This window comes from Panulirus ornatus, chromosome 72 (assembly GCF_036320965.1).
Source record: "Panulirus ornatus isolate Po-2019 chromosome 72, ASM3632096v1, whole genome shotgun sequence".
NCBI classification, from domain to species: Eukaryota; Metazoa; Arthropoda; class Malacostraca; order Decapoda; family Palinuridae; genus Panulirus; species Panulirus ornatus.
The window spans coordinates 9418079-9440078 of record NC_092295.1 but is presented as its reverse complement, the minus strand read 5'-3'; the positions used below and the strand labels follow the sequence as shown (position 1 = coordinate 9440078).

Below are 22000 nucleotides of genomic sequence, written 5' to 3'. Positions count from 1 at the left end.
AAAATATATATATATATATATATATATATATATATATATATAATCTTGGACAGGATCACAATTTTGCGCATGATCAAGTATATTCCTACGAGTCCACAGGGAAAATGAAACACAATAAGTTCCCAAGTGCACTTCCGTGTAGTAATCACATCATCAGGGGAGACACACGAGAGAAATATAACAGTCAGTTGATATACAACGAAGAGACGTAGTTAGGACGCCATTAAGTATGCTACGTCTCTTCGTTGTATATCAGCTGAATTATATTTCTTTCTTGTATCTCCCCTGATGATGTGATTATTACAGGAAAGTGCACTTGGGAACTTATCGTGTTTCATTTTCCCCGTGGATTCATAGGAACTATATCATCTGTATAACTGGCGTCTGTTTTCTAGGTCTTGTGTTGATGCCCACGAAATAAAGATGAAGTAACATAGCATCCTAAACAAGCCTAAGCCTATTAGCTCAGTTAGACGAAGTGATCAATTAATGATTTAAGCATGGTCAGTCAGCAGGAATGTGTATCATGGGTCATGGAACTTTAAGGGGATTACAACCTTTCATGGGAATTGTTAGCCAGATTTAAGAAGATGTGGCATTCATCATAAGGATGTAGCCATTGAACAACAGTCATCAAATCAAGAAGCTGGACAGCATTATTCCATCACATTTGCCAAACTTGTTCAAGAGCACTCCTCAACACTAGTTAAACTGGGCTGTTGTAGCATGGATTGCCTACATCAATGTTGGTAGGTCATGATGAAAATGTTTTGAGATTTAAGAAAAACGGAATGATGAATAGTGTTGTGTGCTAATGCAGCAAGAGCCCACAAGCTGAAGCCTCTAGTAATTGGTAAGTATTAGAGGCCATGAGCCTCAAGCTATGATCCATTTCCCTGTACATCATTCAGTACAAGCTAATGGATGAATGGATAAGGATATATTCCCAGAATGGTTCCATCACCATTCTATGCCTGAGGTCAGTCCATACTTCAGAAAGACTGGTACACCAGAAAACACAAAAGTAATACTTTTTCTGGAGAATTTAAACCTCACATCCCCTAAAGCCGAATTGATCTCGGAGAACATCTGTACAATACATATAACCCCAGTGTTACTTCCCACATGAAAAATAATGGACAAAGGTGTCATTCCGCAGTACTTAATGGCTTTTGACCATGATGTGGCCAATTTTCAGAACAAAATATGTTTAGGATGCAATGCATGTCATGTTCACAGATGCCTTGTCTCACAAGGAAGACTTTGAATGTTTTGTTGGTAGGTTCAGCTAGAACCATATCTCAGGTCACTGATGTTTTAAAATTTGCCCCTGCCTGTAATACTCTTGCAGCCTTAGAGAGAAGGGAAATATAGAAGATTGGAAGACGACCAAGTAGGTATGATTGCACCTAGTGACCATGACCTCATTGATAATGTTAACTTGGTGTTAATGAGTAATCTAAGGATAGTTCTGGAAGGGGTCAAGAAAGGAAGAGATAATCACTTGGCATCAAGTTGAATAAGCATTGCAACTACTCATTAAGCTTTCTGAAAAGCAGTTAGGTTACAAATCCCTTCTGAAAAAAAAAACAAGAAACTGAAAACCAAGGAGATATTCAGCATTTTTTAATTCTTATAAAAAGTCCACAGATATTGTCAGCCTGTTGTCATTATGCAGTCCTAGATTCACAGTGTCAAGCCCTGCATCTGAATGTGTTGAGTCATACAACTAGAGTGATGCATTATCATACAACTAGTGTCAATCCTTATAACTGAGCCCAACTCTGTCCCAATGGAGCTCAGCTCTAGTGCTACAATGTAGTCCAGCTCTACATGTACAATTGAGCTCATCCCCACGCTATTTGATATTGTAGAGCTCATTGATAAGGATGAAATTTTCAATGAAAGTAGGTGCAGCACACAATTCCCTGAAAAGCATTAGTCAGTTAAATTTAATTTTTCTTTTTTTTATTATACACTACAGAAGTGTACTGTATTTATGCTTATTTCTTGAGAAAGGTAATTAATTTTTCTAATTTTTTATATCATTATACTTAATCGCCGTCTCCTGGGTCAGCGAGGTAGCACAAGGAAACAGACGAAAGAATGCCCACACACGCACATATACATACCTATACATACACAGACATATACATATTTGCACATGTACACATTCATACTTGCTGCCTTCAATCATCCCGTCACCACCCCACCCAAATGCACTTGTATGTACATAAATGCCCACACATGCACATATACATACCTATACATACTCAGACATATACATATTTACACATGTTCATATTCATACTTGCTGCCTTAAATCATTCCCGTCGACACCCCACCACACATGAAATAGCAACACACACACACACACACACACACAGACAGCCGGTAGCGCTAGGAAAAGACAAGGCCACGTTCGTTCACACTCAGTCTCTAGCTGTCAAGTGTAATGCACCGAAACCACAGCTCCCTTTCCACATCCATGCTCCACAAAACTTTCCATGGTTTACCCCAGACGCTTCACATGCCCTGGTTCAATCCATGGACAGCACATCGTCCCCGGTATACCACATCATTCCAATTCACTCTATTCCTTGCACACCTTTCACCCTCCTATATGTTCAGGCTCCGATCGCTCAAAATCTTTTTCACTCCATCCTTCCAACTCCTATTTGGTCTCCCACTTCTTGTTCCCTCCACCTCTGACACATATATCCTCTTTGTCAATGTTTCCTCACTCATTCTCTCATGTGACCAAACCATTTCAACACAACCTTTCCTGCTCTCTCAACCACACACTTTTTATTTCCACACATTTATGAATCTGGAAAGGCATATAGAGTTGATAGAGATGCTCTGTGGAAGGTATTAAGAATATATGGTGTGGGAGGCAAGTTGCTAGAAGCAGTGAAAAGTTATTATCAAGGATGTAAGGCACGTGTACGAGTAGGAAGAGAGGAAAGTGATTGGTTCTCAGTGAATGTCGGTTTACGGCAGGGGTGTAAGATGTCTCCATTGTTGTTTAATTTGTTTATGAATAGGGTTGTTAGGGAGGTGAATGCAAGAGTTTTGGAGAGAGGGGCGAGTATGCAGTCTGTTGTGAATGAGAGGGCTTGGGAAGTGAGTCAGTTGTTCACTGATGATACAGTGCTGGTGGCTGATTTGGGTGAGAAACTGCAGAAGCTGGTGACTGAGTATAGTAAAGAGTGTGAAAGAAGAGAGCTGAGAGTAAATGTGAATAAGAGCAAGGTTATTACATACAGTAGGGGTGAGGGACAAGTCAATTGGGAGGTAAGTTTGAATGGAGAAAAACTGGAGGAAGTTAAGTGTTTTAGATATCTGGGAGTGGATTTGGCAGTGGATGGAACCATGGAAGCGGAAGTGAGTCACAGGGTGGGGGAGGGGGTAAAAGTTCTGGAGGCATTGAAAAATGGGAAGGTGGAGCTATCACCATATATCTAGTACTTCACAGAGCATTCTCAAGTCGTAATGTTCTCGAGACAAAATAATTCAGTGAATTATTAGCATTATCTTCTCACATCATTCTTAAATTCAAACACGATCTCTATCAACTCCATCTGATACCACCTGTCCAAAAATCTCACTGATGCTCTAATCCATTTCATCCTCTATCAATACCTTCCATAAATTCTCAAATACTCAAACAACTATCCTGATTTGACAAACACTTTTATCCCTTGCTTTGAAACAACGTCCTCCCAAGATCGCTCTGCACTCCTTCATGAGTCTAATCAAACTTAATAACTTACCACCAGCTCAACAATAGTCACCCTTTTAAATTTACATCATACTTTATCCAAACCTATGCCTTGACAATTTCACTCACCAAAGCTTCGACAGTCCTCTGCACTTACCAAATGTTTCTTTTTTTTACTCTTTTAACTTTGTCGCCACTCCCGCATAGCACCTATATGCGCAAGATATATCAAAACAATGCCCAACACCTCCAAATCCCATACACCACTTTACATCACACCACACACCAATTATTACTACACAGCTCCAGTTACCCACGCATCAATGCCCTGATTCAATCCACATGATTCCGTAGTCATGTATACCCATTCGCCTCCAAACACTTTTCATTCTTCCTAATCTTGATATTCCCTCGTTCACGCCACCATCACGACAAATTTTTTCACTCTTCCTTTCCTCTGCATTGGTCTCCTCTTTCTTTATCCTCCTACATTTGCAATTATCCCTGAGAATCATCCATATCCTCTCATCTCTCCTTGCCACTACAACTTCTTCTTCAAACACCCTCATCTCCTCTAACTCTTCCCACTTATTTCCCACACTTCTCTTACCTAGTCTTTTGCGTCAAACCACCTCTACACCAAATACATTTCCTCAACACACATTCCCAGTCACATCTTTCTCTCCTTTTCCATCTTACTATCCTCGCTCGCATACACAGTTCTAACCCATCTACTCTCACACTCCTTTTGCTTTCCAACATTACTTTTCTGAAACCTCACAAATTTTTCAAGGCTCCAAAATTATTCGACCACTCCCCCCATGTCACCTTCGCTCCATGGTTCATCGCTGACAGATCCCTCCCAGAATCTAATCAATTCACTTCTCCAGTTTTTCTCTCATTCCAACTCACCTCCAATTACTATCTTAGTATATCTCCTTTTAAACCGATTCCTATCACTTATCCATTTATCACTTAATTCCTGTCACACACCTAGCCAACCAGTTACACTTCCTCAGCTTGCTACATATCACCATTTGCGTCAAATCACCCCTCACAAACCCGTACTCGATCAAACATTCCAAGCCTCTCATCCCCAAAACTTCCTTCGCCCTCTCTTTCCAGGACTCTGGCTTACCCCTAACAACCCCATCCTAACAATTAAAATCATGGTACACACAACTCTTGCTCGTCAAACCTACATTCACTGCAACCAATCACTTTCTCTTCCTACCGTACACATGCCTTTCATCCCTCGATAAAACTTCCTGCTTCTAACAACTTGCCTCCCACACCATATTCTTAATACCTTCCACAGAGCATCTCTATCAACTCTATCATATGCCTTCTCCAGATCCATTAATGCTACATACAAATCCATTTGTATGTAGGTATACCATGAGGTATACCTACATTAAATAACCTTACCAACCACTCAACAATACAGTCACCCCCTTTTTTAATAAATTTCACTGCAATACCATCCAAAACCACTGCCTTGCCGGCTTTCATCTTCCGCAAAGCTTTTACTACCTCTTCTCTGTTTACCAAATCATTCTCCCTAACCCTCTCACTTTGCACACCACCTCGACCAAAACACCCTATATCTGCCACTCTATTATCAAACACATTCAACAAACCTTCAAAATACTCACTCCATCTCCTTCTCACATCACCATTACTTGTTATCACCTCCCCATTAGCCCCCTTCACTAAAGTTCCCATTGATTCCCTTGTGTTATGCACTTTATTTACCTCCTTCCAAAACATCTTTTTATTCTTCCTAAGATTTGATGATATTCTCTCACCCCAACTCTCATTTGCCCTCTTTTTCACCTCTTACACCTTTCTCTTGACCTCCTGCCTCTTTCTTTTATACATCTCCTAGTCATTTGCATTATTTCCCTGCAAAAATCGTCCAAATGCCTCTCTCTTCTCTTTCACTAACAATCTTACTTCTTCATCCCACCACTCACTACCCTTTCTAATCTGCCCACCTCCCACGCTTCTCATGCCACAAGCATCTTTTGCGCAAGCCATCACTGCTTCCCTAAATACATTCCATTCCTCCCCCACTCCCCTTATGTCCTTTGTTCTCTCCTTTTTCCATTCTGTACTCATTCTCTCCTGGTACTTCCTCACACAAGTCTCCTTCCCAAGCTCACCTACTCTCACCACTCTCTTCATCCCAACATTCTCTCTTCTTTTCTGAAAACCTCTACAAATCTTCACCTTCGCCTCTACAAGATAATGATCAGACATCCCTCCAGTTGCACCTCTCAGCACATTAACATCCAAAAGTCTCTCTTTCACGCACCTATCAATTAACATATAATCCAATAACGCTCTCTGGCCATCTCTCCTACTTACATACGTATACTTATGTATATCTCTCTTTTTAAACCAGGTATTCCTAATCACCAGTCCTTTTTCAGCACATAAATCCCATGTACACCCCATGTACACCATTTATTCCCTCAACTGCCACATTACTCACCTTTGCAGTCAAATCACCCATCACTATAACCCGGTCTCGTGCATCAAAACAACTTACACACTCACTCACCTGCTCCCAAAACACTTGCCTCTCATGATCTTTCTTCTCATGCCCAGGTGCATATGCACCAATAATCACCCATCTCTCTCCATCCACTTTCAGTTTTACCAATATCAATCTAGAGTTTACTTTCTTACTCTCTATCACATACTCCCACCACTCCTGTTTCAGGAGTAGTGCTACTCCTTCCCTTGCTCTTGTCCTCTCACTAACCCCTGACTTTACTCCTAAGACATCTCCAAACCACTCTTCCCCTTTACCCTTGAGTTTCGTTTCACTCAGAGCCAAAACATCCAGGTTCCTTTCCTCAAACATATTACCTATCTCTCCTTTTTTCTCATCTTGGTTACATCCACACATATTTAGACACCCCAATCTGAGCCTTCGAGGAGGATGAGCACTCCCCGCGTAACTCCTTTTGTTTCCCCTTTTAGAAAGTTAAAATATATATATACATTGAAATGTATAAGTATGTATATGAGCATGTGTGGATGTGTATGTATATACTCACCTAAGTTGGTAATACAACAGAGCATCTTCATCTAATACCAACAAAATATAAGTAACGGTAAAACAGAATCAAATCACAAAATAAAAGTAAACTCTTGGTTTAATGCTAAAAAGGAATATTAGCCATATGGAAAAGAATTACAGGGATAATCAATTTCCAACACTAATGCATATATATTATATTTAGTCTTCCATCAACATATAAAACCTTTTCACAAAATTTATTGAAATAATACTATGATAAAACCAATATAGTACTTTCATACAGTAAACATTCGCTATTTCCTCAGTAAGCGCAGTAGCTTCCAAAACAGATGAGTAATTATAGCTGTTAAAACCTTAACTTTTTAAAATGATACAATGCAACAAACAGGAACTAAATTGACAACAATGAAAATATAGATTTTGTTACACTTTTGTTATGACCATATTATTTTCCAAGGGAATTCAACAAGATTTTTGTGACCATAACATATATTCCACCTGATGATAACATGGACTTAGCCAGAAGTGTCTTATATGACATTAAAATTGTTACTGGGGACTTTAACCACAATGACTATAAATACTCTATACTGCATTACCAACAGTTAACAACTTCCCCACATACATAGACAGAACATTAGATCCTTTCTTTCTGTGATAGTAAAACCTATTTTTCTAAACAATTGAAGCCACTTGGCTTCTTAGACCACAGTATGTCTTTTAAAAACACCAGTGTACAGACAGAAATTGAAAACATTTAAACCTGTTTGTAAATTTCTATGAATGTAATTGTGAGGTAAACAAAACTTTAATTGGTTGTATGGAGCTTACAGACTGGGACATTTTATATAATCCAATGAAAATGTGGAGGTTCCGAATTCCTGTATTTTCTTTATATTGATATAACTGTCCCTTAAAAACAGGTTAAATGTTACCCAAACAATAAACCTTGGGTTACTAAAGTCTTAAAAATATTGCTGAATATGTAGAAAACACTACTGGCACATATTGATAGAACATCTAAAATTAATACAGAAGGATAGTCACATGTAAAAATAGAGGTTAGATTGAAATACAGCTCAACAGCAATCCAAAAGGTGCATGGGAGGGTTTGCATAAGCTAACTGGCATGTGTAAAAAGAGGGTTCTGCTTGATGTTAATGCTGTGGACTTTTGTAATGAGTTGAACAAGTTTTAAGCTAGATTTAATGCGCATGATTTTTTGTAGAACATAACACCATATATCAGTCTCATATTCTAAATATGATTCTCCTGTTGTAATTAGAAAGGGAATTGTTCAAGAAATCCTAAATAGGGTAAAAATTGGTGAGGTAGCAGGACCAGATAAAAGTGGTAAGGTACTGAGTCTCTATAAACATCAATTCTCAAACATTCTTTGTAAAATATTTTAGCAGACACTTCATATGTCTTATATATCTAAAATATGGAAAATGCCAGAAATTGTACCTGTGCCAAAAAACAAATCCTACTTGTAATAATGATTATAGGCCTGTTTCACTTACTTCAGTTACCATGAAATCCCTTTAACATATTGCTAAGATATTGAGTGAACAAGTATTTGATTTCATGGATATGCTACAATTTGCATATGTAGAAAACAGATGTTTAGAGAATGCTACTTTGTCTGTTATCAATTATATACTTTGTCATGTAGATAGAATGAACCAGTTGGGTAAACAATAAGCAAAAATTCTATGTTGATTTTAGTAATGTGTTTAGTTTTGTGAGCAATGTCAATGAAATTTACAACTTTGCCGTCACGTAAAAGACTAAGATCTATTCAATGTCATACTGCCAGATATAATAGGTCTTTTGTACCTTCAAGTATGAGATTATCATGATGGCTATAAGTCAAGTTAGGCTTAGTGTTTTCAATATCATCTTAGTTATTGAATCATAATAAAATCAGGGAATGACATGACATAACCATACTTGACAAGACTTAACTCACACAGTTCATTCTTCGTAACTCTAGAATTTCCTCTGATAAGCACAATGCCTTTTGGCAAAATGGTTGGAGCAATAGATAGAAGTAGTACATAGGAATAATTAGACCAAAGCATTAGGTACAAACTTTAGGTAGAAGTAGCATTAGGTAGAAGACGGGAGGAACTTTAGGTACAAGCTTCTGCAAACACTGCACTACAGTTGCCCTTTATCAGTGGCCAGTTAAGCATAAGGCACTAATGGCTAAGAAGCAGCACTGGCTTTCACTGGTTATGGTGGGATCAGGTGTCAGAGATAGATAATAAAATGGGTTGCTAGCTGGCTGAGACAGTATATTGAATTAGCTTATTTATTATTTGGATACTGCTCCTTATACTGAAATATATCAATCACCCAGTGGTTATACATGTTCTTACTGTTACAACAAAGATTTCATCTTTGCAACTATCAAACAGACTGTTGTGACAGAGTTCATATTGCTTTCTCTGTTGCTTTTCATGTTGCCTTTAGCAATGTCATTTGTCCTTTATATTGCAGTAATGCAAAAATTCAGTGATTTTTTTTTTTTTACATTTATACAGTTACACATATATATCTAAAATTCTAAAATACAAAGCAGATATACTAAGTGATTAGTTTTAATGGAAAGAAAATTTCGTAAATTTGTTTAAATTACCCTTGCCACTAACTTTAAAATTGCAGTTACAGAACCATCTCAATATTAGCCCTGATTGGTCTTGTCAGTTATGAGTGATATAGTTTACTTAACTAGTATTATCACAGTTATTAGGTATATTTTACTGTGCAAACAGAGACACTGATGATTGCTTCCACCATGTGATCTGAATCCTGTTATTGTGAGAGAGAGCCACTTATGACACGTCAGCTTTATGTCAATATATAATAATCATCCTCTATAGTATAACCTTTAAGGTACAAGTTCAGGGATAACAAGGCCACAGTCTGTGATTGTGACCTCACTGATTGGCTCATGGGAGATTACAGCTCGTACTACCTCCATACCTGACAGCACCTCACCAAAGGGACACTGAAAGGTTCCATTTGGCTGACATCGGGTACATATGCCAAAACCATGGGTACCTACACCGTAGTACGATCCCATTACTATTCCTTCATTTGCTGGACCTTCAAATCTGCCTCCCCATTCTAAATCAGTCATCAGTACCTTATTGCTTGCACTACCATCAGGTAGTATATATTTACGAACATCCAGGGTTTCTCTCTCATGGTTGTACGAACTGACAATTAAAGAGGCTCCAACATATGATGCACCAAAGGTCCCCAGGCATAATGCCTGAAAGTGTTGTGCACGACGAAGGTGGCACCACAGCTGAATGTATACACGACCCACACACTGGTTACCAGCACTGAACTCCAGGAACACCTCTGATGGAAACTGGAAGAGAATAAGCAATACAAATATTCTATAATCAATACTTTTCATTTTTCAAGCAAAACTATATAAAACTGCATCTGTATTTGAATATAAAAGAATCACTCTGCTGAATGTAACTAGCAAGTTGAACAGGAATGGTGACTGATTGATTGTGGCTGACAGAGTGAAAGTATAGGATTTGCAAAACCCTATAAATTGAAAAAAGAAAGAATACTAATCTGTGTTTCACATATGGAGGAGGAAGACTGGAATAGGTGAAAGATTTCAAGTATTTATAAGTCATCTTGTGTAAGTCTGTCAACATGGAAGAAGTGAGGGAGAGAGCTGTAAAGGGTAGAAGGGAGCAGTAAAAGGTAGAAGGGTCACTGAGTCCCTCAATAAAATAATGAAGGATAAAAGTGTTAAGTATGGAAGTGAAGAAAGGATTGAGGGACAGCATAGTCCTCCCAAACTGACCTATGGACATGGAATGAGTCATAAATGTCAAGAATCTATGGTGTGGAGATGAGCTATTTGAGAGGGACATGTTCTATGAATAGACGGAGTAAAGGAAAAAATGAGAGGATATATGAGGTGGTATGGTAGGAAATGCAAACAGAATGAACTATGGAGTGGTAGAGTGGGTGAAATGTATACTTTGAGGTGGTTTGAGCTTGTGGAAAGAATGCAAGAGAGAAGGGTTTCAAGGAGAGTGTATGACAGTATAATTAAAGGGGCTGATGAGAGAGGAAGATAAACTGTAATATGGGAAATACAGTGGAAGAGTACTGGAGGGAGGAAAATGGGGAAAGAATGCATGAAATCATGTATATGAGAGAGGCATGTAAGGACAAGCATAAGTGGAGACTCTTTTGCTCTGGCCAGTCCCTTGATGGGAGTCCCCAGAAGGGACAGGCATCAGATATATAGATAGATAAATAGATAGGCATCCCTGGGGATAGGGGAGAAAGAATACTTCCCACGTATTCCCTGCGCGTCGTAGAAGGCGACTAAAAGGGGAGGGAGCGGGGGGCTGGAAATCTTCCCCTCTCGTTTTTTTTTTTTTTTTTTCTTTTTTTTTTTTTTTAATTTTCCAAAACAAGGAACAGAGAAGGGGGCCAGGTGAGGATATTCCCTCCAAGGCCCAGTCCTCTGTTCTTAATGTTACCTCGCTAAAGCGGGAAATGGCGAATAGTTTGAAAGAAAAAGAAAAATAGATAGGCATGCAAAGAACATTGGATTAAGGAGGAACATGTGGCTTTTGGAGTGGAAGACACCGATTCCTTTTGTGGAAATCATAAAGCACTGGAACCTAATGGCTATTCAGCAGCATTCAGCACCTTTTCATCATGAAAAAGATGTTTAAAAACTCAAGACAACCTTTATACAGTTATACATTTGGCTACCTTAAGAAATCTAAGAAATCTTAAAACCACTATGTATATAGTCAAACATTTTGGCTTCCACCAGTCATTCTACTTACATTTGTCTTAAATTTCCCAATATTTTCATTTCTTCCATTGTTACTATAAAATTTACACTTGACTCTGAGACCCCTGTAGTTTTGGCATTCCATTAGTAAATGTTCCAAAGTAATGATTCACTTGCAAGTGTCACATACAGGGACAAGTCTCCTCTGAAAATGACGATTCCTATTGAAGAAGGAATGCCATACTTCAACAGCTTTCTTTTACCTATGTAGTTTGTTTTGAGATTCTAAGTTCCATCTATCTTGCCATTTTACATCTAACATAACCATTCAACCTGCTCAAAAAATAATGGTGTGCATGGGGCCTACATATGGATAGGGAGCTGTGGTTTTGGTTCATTACACATGACAGCTAGAAACTGTGTTAATGAATGTGGTCTTTTTGTATGTTTTCCTGGTGCTACCTCGCTGAAGCAGGGGATTGTGATGCTGTTTCATGTGGGACGGGGTAGCACCGGAATGGATGAAGGCAAACATGAATTTGTACAAGTGTATATACATATATGTTTGTGTATGAATATGTCAGTGTATGGGTGTTTATGTAAACATACATGTGTTTATGAGTGGATTGGCCATTCTTTGTCTGTTTCCTGGTGCTACCTCGCTGACGTGGGAAACAGCAATTAAGTATAATATATAACTTGCATTTACATGCTTGCTATAGCTGCTTTGCCCTCAGTATCTACTGTGTTACTGCTGATACCAATATTTCTAGGACACCTGCAAAATTCTATACTGGTATGTTTTGAGTGGATACTTATGATCCAGTCTTAGACTTTTTTTTTTAACTATAGGATGCAATGAAGCAGAATGTGTTATGACTTTGAGTGCAGAATAATTTGTACACTTCTTTCTAGCAGATTCTCAATCAATTTTGGTGCAGCCTGAACCCATAAAATTATGCAGTAAATATGAAGATTTTCATGGTGGTTTTGCTTCGTGAGATTGTTCTCCAATAACTATGGAAAAGCTTACACCTCTATCACATTTTGTGCCATAAGTTTGCATGAATAGCATCATACTAAAGAAATTTCCTTTTTGTTATTGCAAATACAACGTTGCTTGTGGGGTTTTTTTATCCACCTACGGCAAAGTTGCGACAAATCTCATTTATGGCAATTTTTTTTGTATTACAAGGAATTGCAAAATTGTGATGCTGACCAAATACTTCAGTCCAGAATTTCTGCTACAAAAACAGAGTTATATGTAGGATTAGATGATGTTTGCCTTAGCCTAAAGACATGAAGCCATTTTTTACATCTTAAATTCAGAAAGAGTTCAGCACAACCTCCAAGCAGGCTTTCTACTTTAGCAGATTTGAATGCTCCTGTGCATATCCTAATACTGTCCTAAGATTAAGGAAATGTCATACATTTTCAAGATGTCATTAGTGGCTAAATATTGTCCACATTTAATCTACATAATGAATTATATAACCTCAACATGGTTTTCATATTTGATTCCTAGGAGTAGCAAGACACTACCTTCAAAATATTGAGCGATTTTGTCGCTTTGTTTATAAGGTTTTTAACGAGGAGGCCCATGTCAATTTTCAGTCAAAAATCAAACCGAAAATTTTTACCCCCTCTTTACATTAAATGAGAATGCCTTTCAATAATATTAGAGACTGCTGATCTTTTAGATGTAAAATGTAAAGCTATATGTTTTTGTTTAGAGAAATTTACCCCTTACCTCTTCATTTAGGTTTCCTTTCCAACCCTGAGAATCTCAGAGTATCATATTGTTTGGTAAAGTGTGTGAAAGAAGAAAATTGAGAGTAAATGCAAATAAGAGCAAGGTTATTAGGTTCAGTAGGATTGTGGGCCAAGTTAATTAAGAGGTAAGTTTGAATAGAGAAAAACTGGAGGAAGCGAAGTGTTTTAGATATCTGGGAGTGGACTCAGCAGCAGATGGAACCATGGAAGCGGAAGTCAGTCACAGGGTTGGGGAGGGGGTAAAGGTTCTAGGAGTGTTCAAGAATGTGTGGAAGGCAAAAACATCAACTCGGAGAGCTAAAATGGGTATGTTTGAAGGAATGGTGGTTCCAACAATGTTATATGGTTGTGAGGCATGGGCTATAGATAGAATTGTGCAGAGGAGGGTGAATGTGTTGGAAATGAAATGATTGAGGACAACATGCCTCTATAGTTTGAACATTCACCTTTATCCCCTTTGCCGTTGTATAAAGGCACTATGCAAGCATTCTGCCAACCCTCAAGGCACATCACCATGGTACATATATACATTGAATATCCTTACCAACCAGTCAGAACACAGTCACTCCCTTTTTTAATAAATTCTACTGCAATACCATCCAAATTTGCTGCCTTGCTGGATTTCATCTTCCGCAAAGCTTTCACTACCTCTTCTCTCTTCACCAAACCATTCTCCATGACCCTTTCACTTCACACACTCACACAGCAACCCACCCAAAACACCTTATATCTGCAACTCTATCATCAAACACATTTTAACAAATCTTCAAAATACTCACTACATCTCCTCACTTCATCACTACTTCTCATTACTTCCCGACATGCCCCATTCACCAATGTTCCCAATTGTTCTCTTGTTTTATGCACGTTATCTACCTCCTCCCAAAACATCTTTCTTTTTATTTTCCCTAAAGTTTAATGATACTCTCTCACCCCACCTCTCATTTGCCCTCTTTCACAACCCTTGCACCTTTCTCTTAGCCTCCTGCTGCTTTCATTTATACATCTCCCAGTCATTTGCACTCCTTCCTTGCAAGTATCATCCAAATGCCTGTCATAGAAGGTAACCAAAGGGGCGGGATCAGGGGCTGGAAACCCTTCCCTCCTTGTATTCAAATTTCTAAAAAGGGAAACAGAAGAAGGATTCAAGCGGGGAGTGCTCATCCTCCTCGAAGGCTCAGATTGGAGTGTCTGAATGTGTGTGGATGTAACCAATATGAAAAGAAAGGAGAAATAGGTAATGTGTTTGAAGAAAGAATCCTGGATGTTCTGGCTCTTAGTGAAATGAAGCTCAAGGGTAAAGGGGAGGAGCGGTTTGGGAAAGTCTTGGGAGTAAAGTCAGGGGTTGGTGAGACGACAAGAACTAAGGAAGGAGTAGCAATACTCCTGAAGGAAGAGTTGTGGGAGTAAGTAAATTCTAGATAAAAGTGAAAGCGGATGGAGAGAGATGGGTGATTATTGGTGCCTATGCACCTGGTCATGAGAAGAAAGATCACGAGAGGCAAGTGTTTTGGGAGCAGTTAAGTGAGTGTATTAGCAGCTTTGATGCACAAGACAAGGATATAGTGATGGGTGATTTAAATGTGAAGGTGAGTAATGTGGCAGTTGAGGATATAACTGGTGTACATGAGGTGTTCAGTGTTGTAAATGGAAGTGGTGAAGAGCTTGTGGATTTATTTGCTGAAAAAAGACTGTGGTGATTGGCAATACCTGGTTTAAAGAGAGAGATAAACATAAGTAATTGATAGGTGTGTAAAAGGGAGACTTTTGGATGTTAAGGTGCTGAGAGGGGCAGCTAGAGGGATGTCTGATCACTATCGTGTGGAGGCTACAGTGAAGATTTGTAGAGGCTTTTTGAAAAGAAGATAGAATGTTGGAGAGAAGAGAGTAGTGAGAGAAGTGAGCTTGGAAAGGAGACTTGTGTGAGGAAGTATCAGGAGAGAATGAGTGTAGAATGGCAAAAGGTAAGAACAAATGATGTGAGGGGAGTGGGTGAGGAATGGGATGTATTTAGGGAAGCAGTGATGGCTTCCACAAAAGATCCATGTGGTATGAGAAAGGTGGGAGATGGGCAGATTAGAAAGGGTAGTGAGTGGTGGGATGAAGAAGTAAGATTGTTTGTGAAAGAGAAGAGGGGCATTTGGACAATTTTTGCAGGGAAGTAGTGCAAATGACTGGGAGATGTATAAAGTGGCAGGAGGCCAAGAGAAAAGTGCAAGAGGTGATAAAGAGGGCAAATGAGAGTTGAGGTGAAAAAGTATTATTAAATTTTAGGGAAAATAAAAAGATGCTTTGGAAGGAGGTAAATAAAGTGTGTAAGACTAGAGAACAAATGGGAACATTGGTGAAGGGGGCAAATGGGGAGGTAATAACAAATGGTGATGAAATGAGGAGATGGAGTGAATATTTTGAAGGCTTGTTGAATGTGTTTCATGATAAGAGTGGCAGATATAGGGTGTTTTGGTCAAGGTGGTGTGCAAAGTGAGAGGGTCAGGGAGAATGGTTTAGTGAACAGAGAGGAAGTAAAGAAAGCTTTGCAGAAGATGAAAGCCAGCAAGGCAGCGGTTTTGGATGGTATTGCAGTAGACTTTATAAAAATAGTGGGTGACTGTGTTGTTGATTGGTTGGTAAGGATATTCAATGTATGTATGGATCATGAAGTGCCTGAGGATTGGCAGAATGCATGCATTAGTGCCATTGTACAAAGGCAAAGGGGATAAAGGTGAGTGCTTATAATACAGAGGCATAAGTTACTTGAGTACTCCTGGGAAATTATTTGGGAGGGTATTGATTGAGAGGGTGCAGGTGTGTACAGAGCATCAGACTGGGTAAGAGCAGTGTAGTTTCAGAAGTGGTAGAGGATGACTGGATCAGGTGTTTGCTTTAAAGAATGTATGTGAGAAATACTTAGAGAAACAGATGGATTTGTATGTAGCATTCATGGATCTGGAGAAGGCATATGATAGGGTGGATAAAGATGATCTGTGAAAGGTTTTAAGAGTATATGGTGTGGGAGGTAAGTTGCTAGAAGCAGTGAAGAGTTTTTACCAGGGATGTAAGGCATGTGTGCGAGTAGGGAAGAGAGGAAAGTGATTGGTTCCCAGTGAATGTTGGTTTGTGGCAGGGGTGCATGATGTCTCCATGGTTGTTTAATTTGTTTATGGATGGGGTGGTCAGGGAGGTGAATTGCAAGAGTTCTGGAGAGAGGGGCAAGTATGCAGTCTGTTGTGGATGAGAGGGCTTGGGAAGTGAATCAGTTGTTGTTCGCTGATGATACAGCACTGGTAGCTGATTCTGGTGAGAAACTGCAGAAGTTGGTGACTGAGTTTGGTAAAGTGTATGAAAGAAGAAAGTTGAGAGTAAATGTGAATAAGAGCAAGGTTATTAAGTTCAATAGGGTTGAGGGGCAAGTTAACTGGAAGGTAAGTTTGAATGGAGAAAAACTGGAGGAAGTGAAATGTTTTAGATATCTGGGAGTGGACTTAGCAGCGGATGGAACCATGGAAGTGAGTCACAGGGTGGGGGAGGGAGCGAAGGTTCTGGAACATTATATCGGAGAGCAAAAATGTGTATGTTTGAAGGAATAGAGGTTCCAACAATGTTATATGGTTGCGATGCCTGGGCTATAGATAGGGTTGTGCGGAGGAGGGTGGATTGTTGGAAATTAAGTGTTTGAGGACAATATGTGGTGTGAAGTTTTTTTATCAAGTAAGTAAGGAAAGGGTAAGACAGATGTGGGGTAATAAATAAAAATGTAGATGAGAGAGCAGGTGTGTTGAAATGGTTTGGACACATAAAGAGAATGAGTAAGGAAAGATTGACAAAAAGGATATATATGTCAGAGGTGGAGGGAAGAAGGAGAAGCAGAAGACCAAACTGGAGGTGGAAGGATGGAGTGAAAGAGATTTGAGCAATCAGGGCCTGAACATATAGGAGGGTGAAAGGCATATAAGGAATAGAGTGAATTGGAACGATGTGGTATACCGGGGTCAACGTGCTGTCATTAGATTGAACCAGGGCATGTGAAGCGTCTGGGGTAAACCATGGAAATGTCTGTGGGGCTTGGATGTGGAAAAGGAGCTGTTGTTTCGGTATATTACACATGGCAGCTAGAGACAGTGTGTGAATGAATGTAGCCTTTTTTTGTGTGTTCCTGGCACTGCCTCACTGGAGGGGGTGGGGGATGCTATTTTGTGTGGCGGGATGGTGACAGGAATGGATGAAGGCAGCAAGTATGGATATGTACATGTGTATATATGTATATGTCTATGTATGTATATGTTAAAATGTATATGTATGTATATTCCTGTGAGTCCACAGGGAAAATGAAACACGATAAGTTCCCAAGTGCACTTTCGTGTAATAATCACATCATCAGGGGAGACACAAGAGAGATATATAAGTCAGTTGATATACATCGAAGAGACAAAGCTAGGACACCATTTGGTAAACATGCGATTGTCCAAGACAGACAACGAGCGTTCATAAACTTATCATTTTACAAATTTTATCAACTATAAAGTTATCTAATTTGTATAGACCATCACTAATATTAAGATTATAATTCTTTGTGTATTTAATAATAGAAGAGTCAATGATATTTCTCATGGTAATAGAGTTAGAGTTAATAACTGAAATGGCATTACTCCAGTCAATACAATGATCATAGTTTTCAACGTGATTAAACAAGGCATTTGATTCTTGTCCCGTTCTTATACTATATTTATGTTGCTTAAGTCTAACAGAAAGATCCTTACCAGTCTGACCACCATAAAATTTATCACAATTTCCATATAGCACTTTATAGATGCATTCAGGAGAATTTTCTGGTGAATTCCTGATTAAGATATTGCTGAAGGCAACATTTACATGAAAGGATTTAAGCAACATGGGAAGTAAAGTAAAATTATTATTAAAAGAGAGAACTAAAAGATTCTTGGTGTCAATGGGAGGTTTGGGCTCAACTCTATAAAATTATTTCTTTGCTAACTTAAGGGATTTATCAATGAAAGATCTAGGGTACTTTAACTTAGATCCAATAGAATATATCTTCTCAAACTCATCAATAAACTCTCAACTGCCATGTGGAAATTGTGATAAACTTTACGTTGGGCAGACTGGTAAGGATCTTTCTGTTCGACTTAAGCAACATAAATATAGTATAAGAATGGGACAAGACTCAAATGCCTTGTTTAATCACATTAAAAACTATGATCATTGTATTGACTGGAGTAATACCATCTTCGTTATTAACGCTAACTCTATTACCACGAGAAATATCATTGAATCTTCTATTATCAAATACACAAAGAATTATAATCTTAATATTAGTGATGGTCTATACAAATTAGATAACTTTATTGTTGATAAAATTTGTAAAATGAAAAGTTTATGAACGCTCGTTGTCTGTCTTTGACAATCGCATGTTTACCAAATGGTGTCCTAGCTTCGTCTCTTCGATATATATCAACAACTGACTGTTATATTTCTCTCTTGTGTCTCCCCTGATGATGTGATTATTATACGAAAGTGCACTTGGGAACTTATCATGTTTCATTTTCCCCGTGGACTCATAGGAATATCTTGATCACGCACAAAATTGTGATCCTTTCCAACATGTATGTATGTATGCGTGTGTAGACATTCATGTATATATACGTGTATGTGGGTTGGTTGTCCCATTCCTTGTCTGTTTCCTTGTACTACCTCACTAATGGGGGAGATGGTGGTTAAGTATAACAAATAAAATATTAAATATATATAAAAAATTTAACTTATCAATGCAAAACAGTGAAAAATAATGCATGAGAAGAGACATGAAAAATATTCCATGCTGCCTAATGGATTATTTTGCAGAAGAAAGCTGCATGGTGACACCAATGGTGTCCTCATGTGACATCATGATCTACAGCAGTTTAATGTGCATAAGTGCACCCATTTAAAACTGCAACTTTTCTACTCTATAGATCAATTTTTCAAAAAAGAAAAAAAAAAAATTATGCAAGTATGAATAGAGGCATTTGTGCTCCCTTTAAATGAAGACTGTTAATGCATAATGGGTATACACATTCTAACTCAAGCTCTCTTTGGAAATTAATTACAAGTTTATTACTGACTGTGCAACAATGTAATTACTGTACCTTCAAGGATAGGCAAGTGTCATTACAACTGGTGAAGGAGCGTAGAAGGAGCTTGCCATCTTGACAGCTTAGCCTAGCTATACGTTTGTCAACAACTTGTTTGGAACCAGGTGATGTCTGCTGCTGGCCAATATCTGCATCAGCCTTGCCTTCTCTAGCAGCTTTCTCCTCTGCATTGATATCAATTTCTGATTCATCATTACCTGATAACATAGGCATTTGCTTACTCAGAACACTCTTAATTTTAGCCTCTGAAAATAAAATGTTTTCAATATTGTAAGCTCCTTCAACTTCTTTTGAGAGCGCAGCCACCTCAGTTTCAATGTCACGCAGTCGATTACTCCTCTGGCACAACAATTTAATCATCGAAATATAACTGCTGACTTTTTTCTTAATTTCCTTTTTATTTTCATCTAAAGCTAGATGAAACGTTTTGATAACTTCTTGGACTGCATGTTTCTTTTCTTTAAGACAGGTCTTGCCCAGCTGGACATCATGACCTTGTGGGTGGCTCTGGTATAGACAAAGGCCACATAGGGGCTGCTGACACCCACGGCACCAGTACATCAGATCACCTCCATGCTCTCTGCACGTACTACACTGCTAGAACAACAAAATTTGGTTCCATTATTGTTTATAGAAACAGTTTTCTCCTCATTAAAATAAACACTCCAAAACGATTTCAAGTTCACAGAAGAACACTAAAATATAATACAGTAAATCAGTAATATATCTAAAATGTATTTACTTGAATTCTCATTAGTGGTCAACTATATATTCTCACACTATGAATTTTCATTATATGATCAAGAGTGACAACCTACATGCACTGATTTTAAAACTTTCATAACAGAAACAAAATTATATATATTTTTATCTATTTTTTTTATTTTGCTTTGTCGCTGTCTCCCGCGTTACCGAGGTAGCGCAAGGAAACAGACAAAAGAATGGCCCAACCCACCCACATACACATGTATATACATACACGTCCACACATGCAAATATACATACCTATACATCTCAACGTATACATATATATATACACACAGATATATACATATATACACATGTATATAATTCATACTGTCTGCCTTTATTCACTCCCATCGCCACCTCACCACACATGAAATAAAAAACCTCCCCTCATGTGTGCGAGGTAGCACTAGAAAAAGACAACAAAGGCCACATTCGTTCACACTGACTCTCTAGCTGTCCTTTAATAATGCACCAAAACCACAGCTCCCTTTCCACATCCAGGCCTCACACAACTTTCCATGGTTCACCCCAGACGCTTCACATGCCCTGGTTCAATCCATTGACAGCACGTCGACCCCGATATACCACATCATTCCAATTAACTCTATTCCTTGCACGCCTTTCACCCTCCTGCATGTTCAGGCCCCGATCACTCAAAATCTTTTTCACTCCATCTTTCCACCTCCAATTTGGTCTCCCACTTCTCGTTCCCTCCACCTCTGACAAATATATCCTCTTGGTCAATCTTTCCTCACTCATTCTCTCCATGTGATCAAACCATTTCAAAACACCCTCTTCGGCTCTCTCAACCACACTCTTTTTATTACCACACGTCTCTCTTACCCTATTATTATTTACTCAATCAAACCATCTCACACCACATATTGTCCTCAAACATCTCATTTCCAGCACATCCATCCTCCTGCGCACATCTCTATCCATAACCCACGCCTCGCAACCATACAACACTGTTGGAACCACTATTCCTTCAAACATACCCATTTTTGCTTTCCGAGATAATGTTCTTGACTTCCACACATTCTTCAACGCTCCCAGAATTTTCGCCCCCTCCCCCACCCTATGATTCACTTCCGCTTCCATGGTTCCATCCGCTGCCAAATCCACTCCCAGATATCTAAAACACTTCACTTCCTCCAGTTGTTCTCCATTCAAACTTACCTCCCAACTGACTTGACCCTCAACCCTACTGTACCTAATAACCTTGCTCTTATTCACATTTACTCTCAACTTTCTTCTTTCACACACTTTACCAAACTCAGTCACCAGCTTCTGCAGTTTCTCACATGAATCAGCCACCAGCACTGTATCATCAGCGTACAACAACTGACTCACTTCCCAAGCTCTCTCATCCACAACAGATTGCATACTTGCCCCTCTTTCCAAAACTCTTGCATTCACCTCCCTATAAACCCCATCCATAAACAAATAAACAACTATGGAGACATCACACACCCCTGCCACAAACCTACATTCACGGAGAACCAATTACTTTCCTCTCTTCCTACACGTACACATGCCTTACATCCTCAATAAAAACTTTTCACTGCTTCTAACAACTTGCCTCCCATACCATATATTCTTAATACCTTCCACAGAGCATCTATCAACTCTATCATATGCCTTCTCCAGATCCATAAATGCTACATACAAATCCATTGCTTTTCTAAGTATTTTTCACACACATTCCTCAAAGCAAACACCTGATCCACACATCCTCTACCACTTCTGAAACCAATATA

At 38.8% G+C, this 22000-nt stretch overlaps 1 protein-coding gene across 3 annotated transcripts in view; it reads right to left on the bottom strand.

The window, feature by feature from the left end:
* Positions 1 to 6954: 6954 nt before the first annotated feature.
* Positions 6955 to 22000, bottom strand: part of LOC139748145 (tripartite motif-containing protein 10-like) — a 127545-nt gene continuing 112499 nt past the window's right edge. For 2 of the 3 annotated variants that reach the window (XM_071660831.1, XM_071660832.1), the window contains 2 exons: positions 19485 to 20087; positions 6955 to 10161 (listed from right to left, as the gene is read on the bottom strand). In XM_071660831.1, the coding sequence (XP_071516932.1) occupies positions 9673 to 10161; positions 19485 to 20087 (1092 nt within the window). In that variant the 3' untranslated portion in view covers positions 6955 to 9672. The remainder of the gene's footprint in view (positions 10162 to 19484; positions 20088 to 22000) is intronic. The other variant, XM_071660833.1, reaches the window with a different exon arrangement.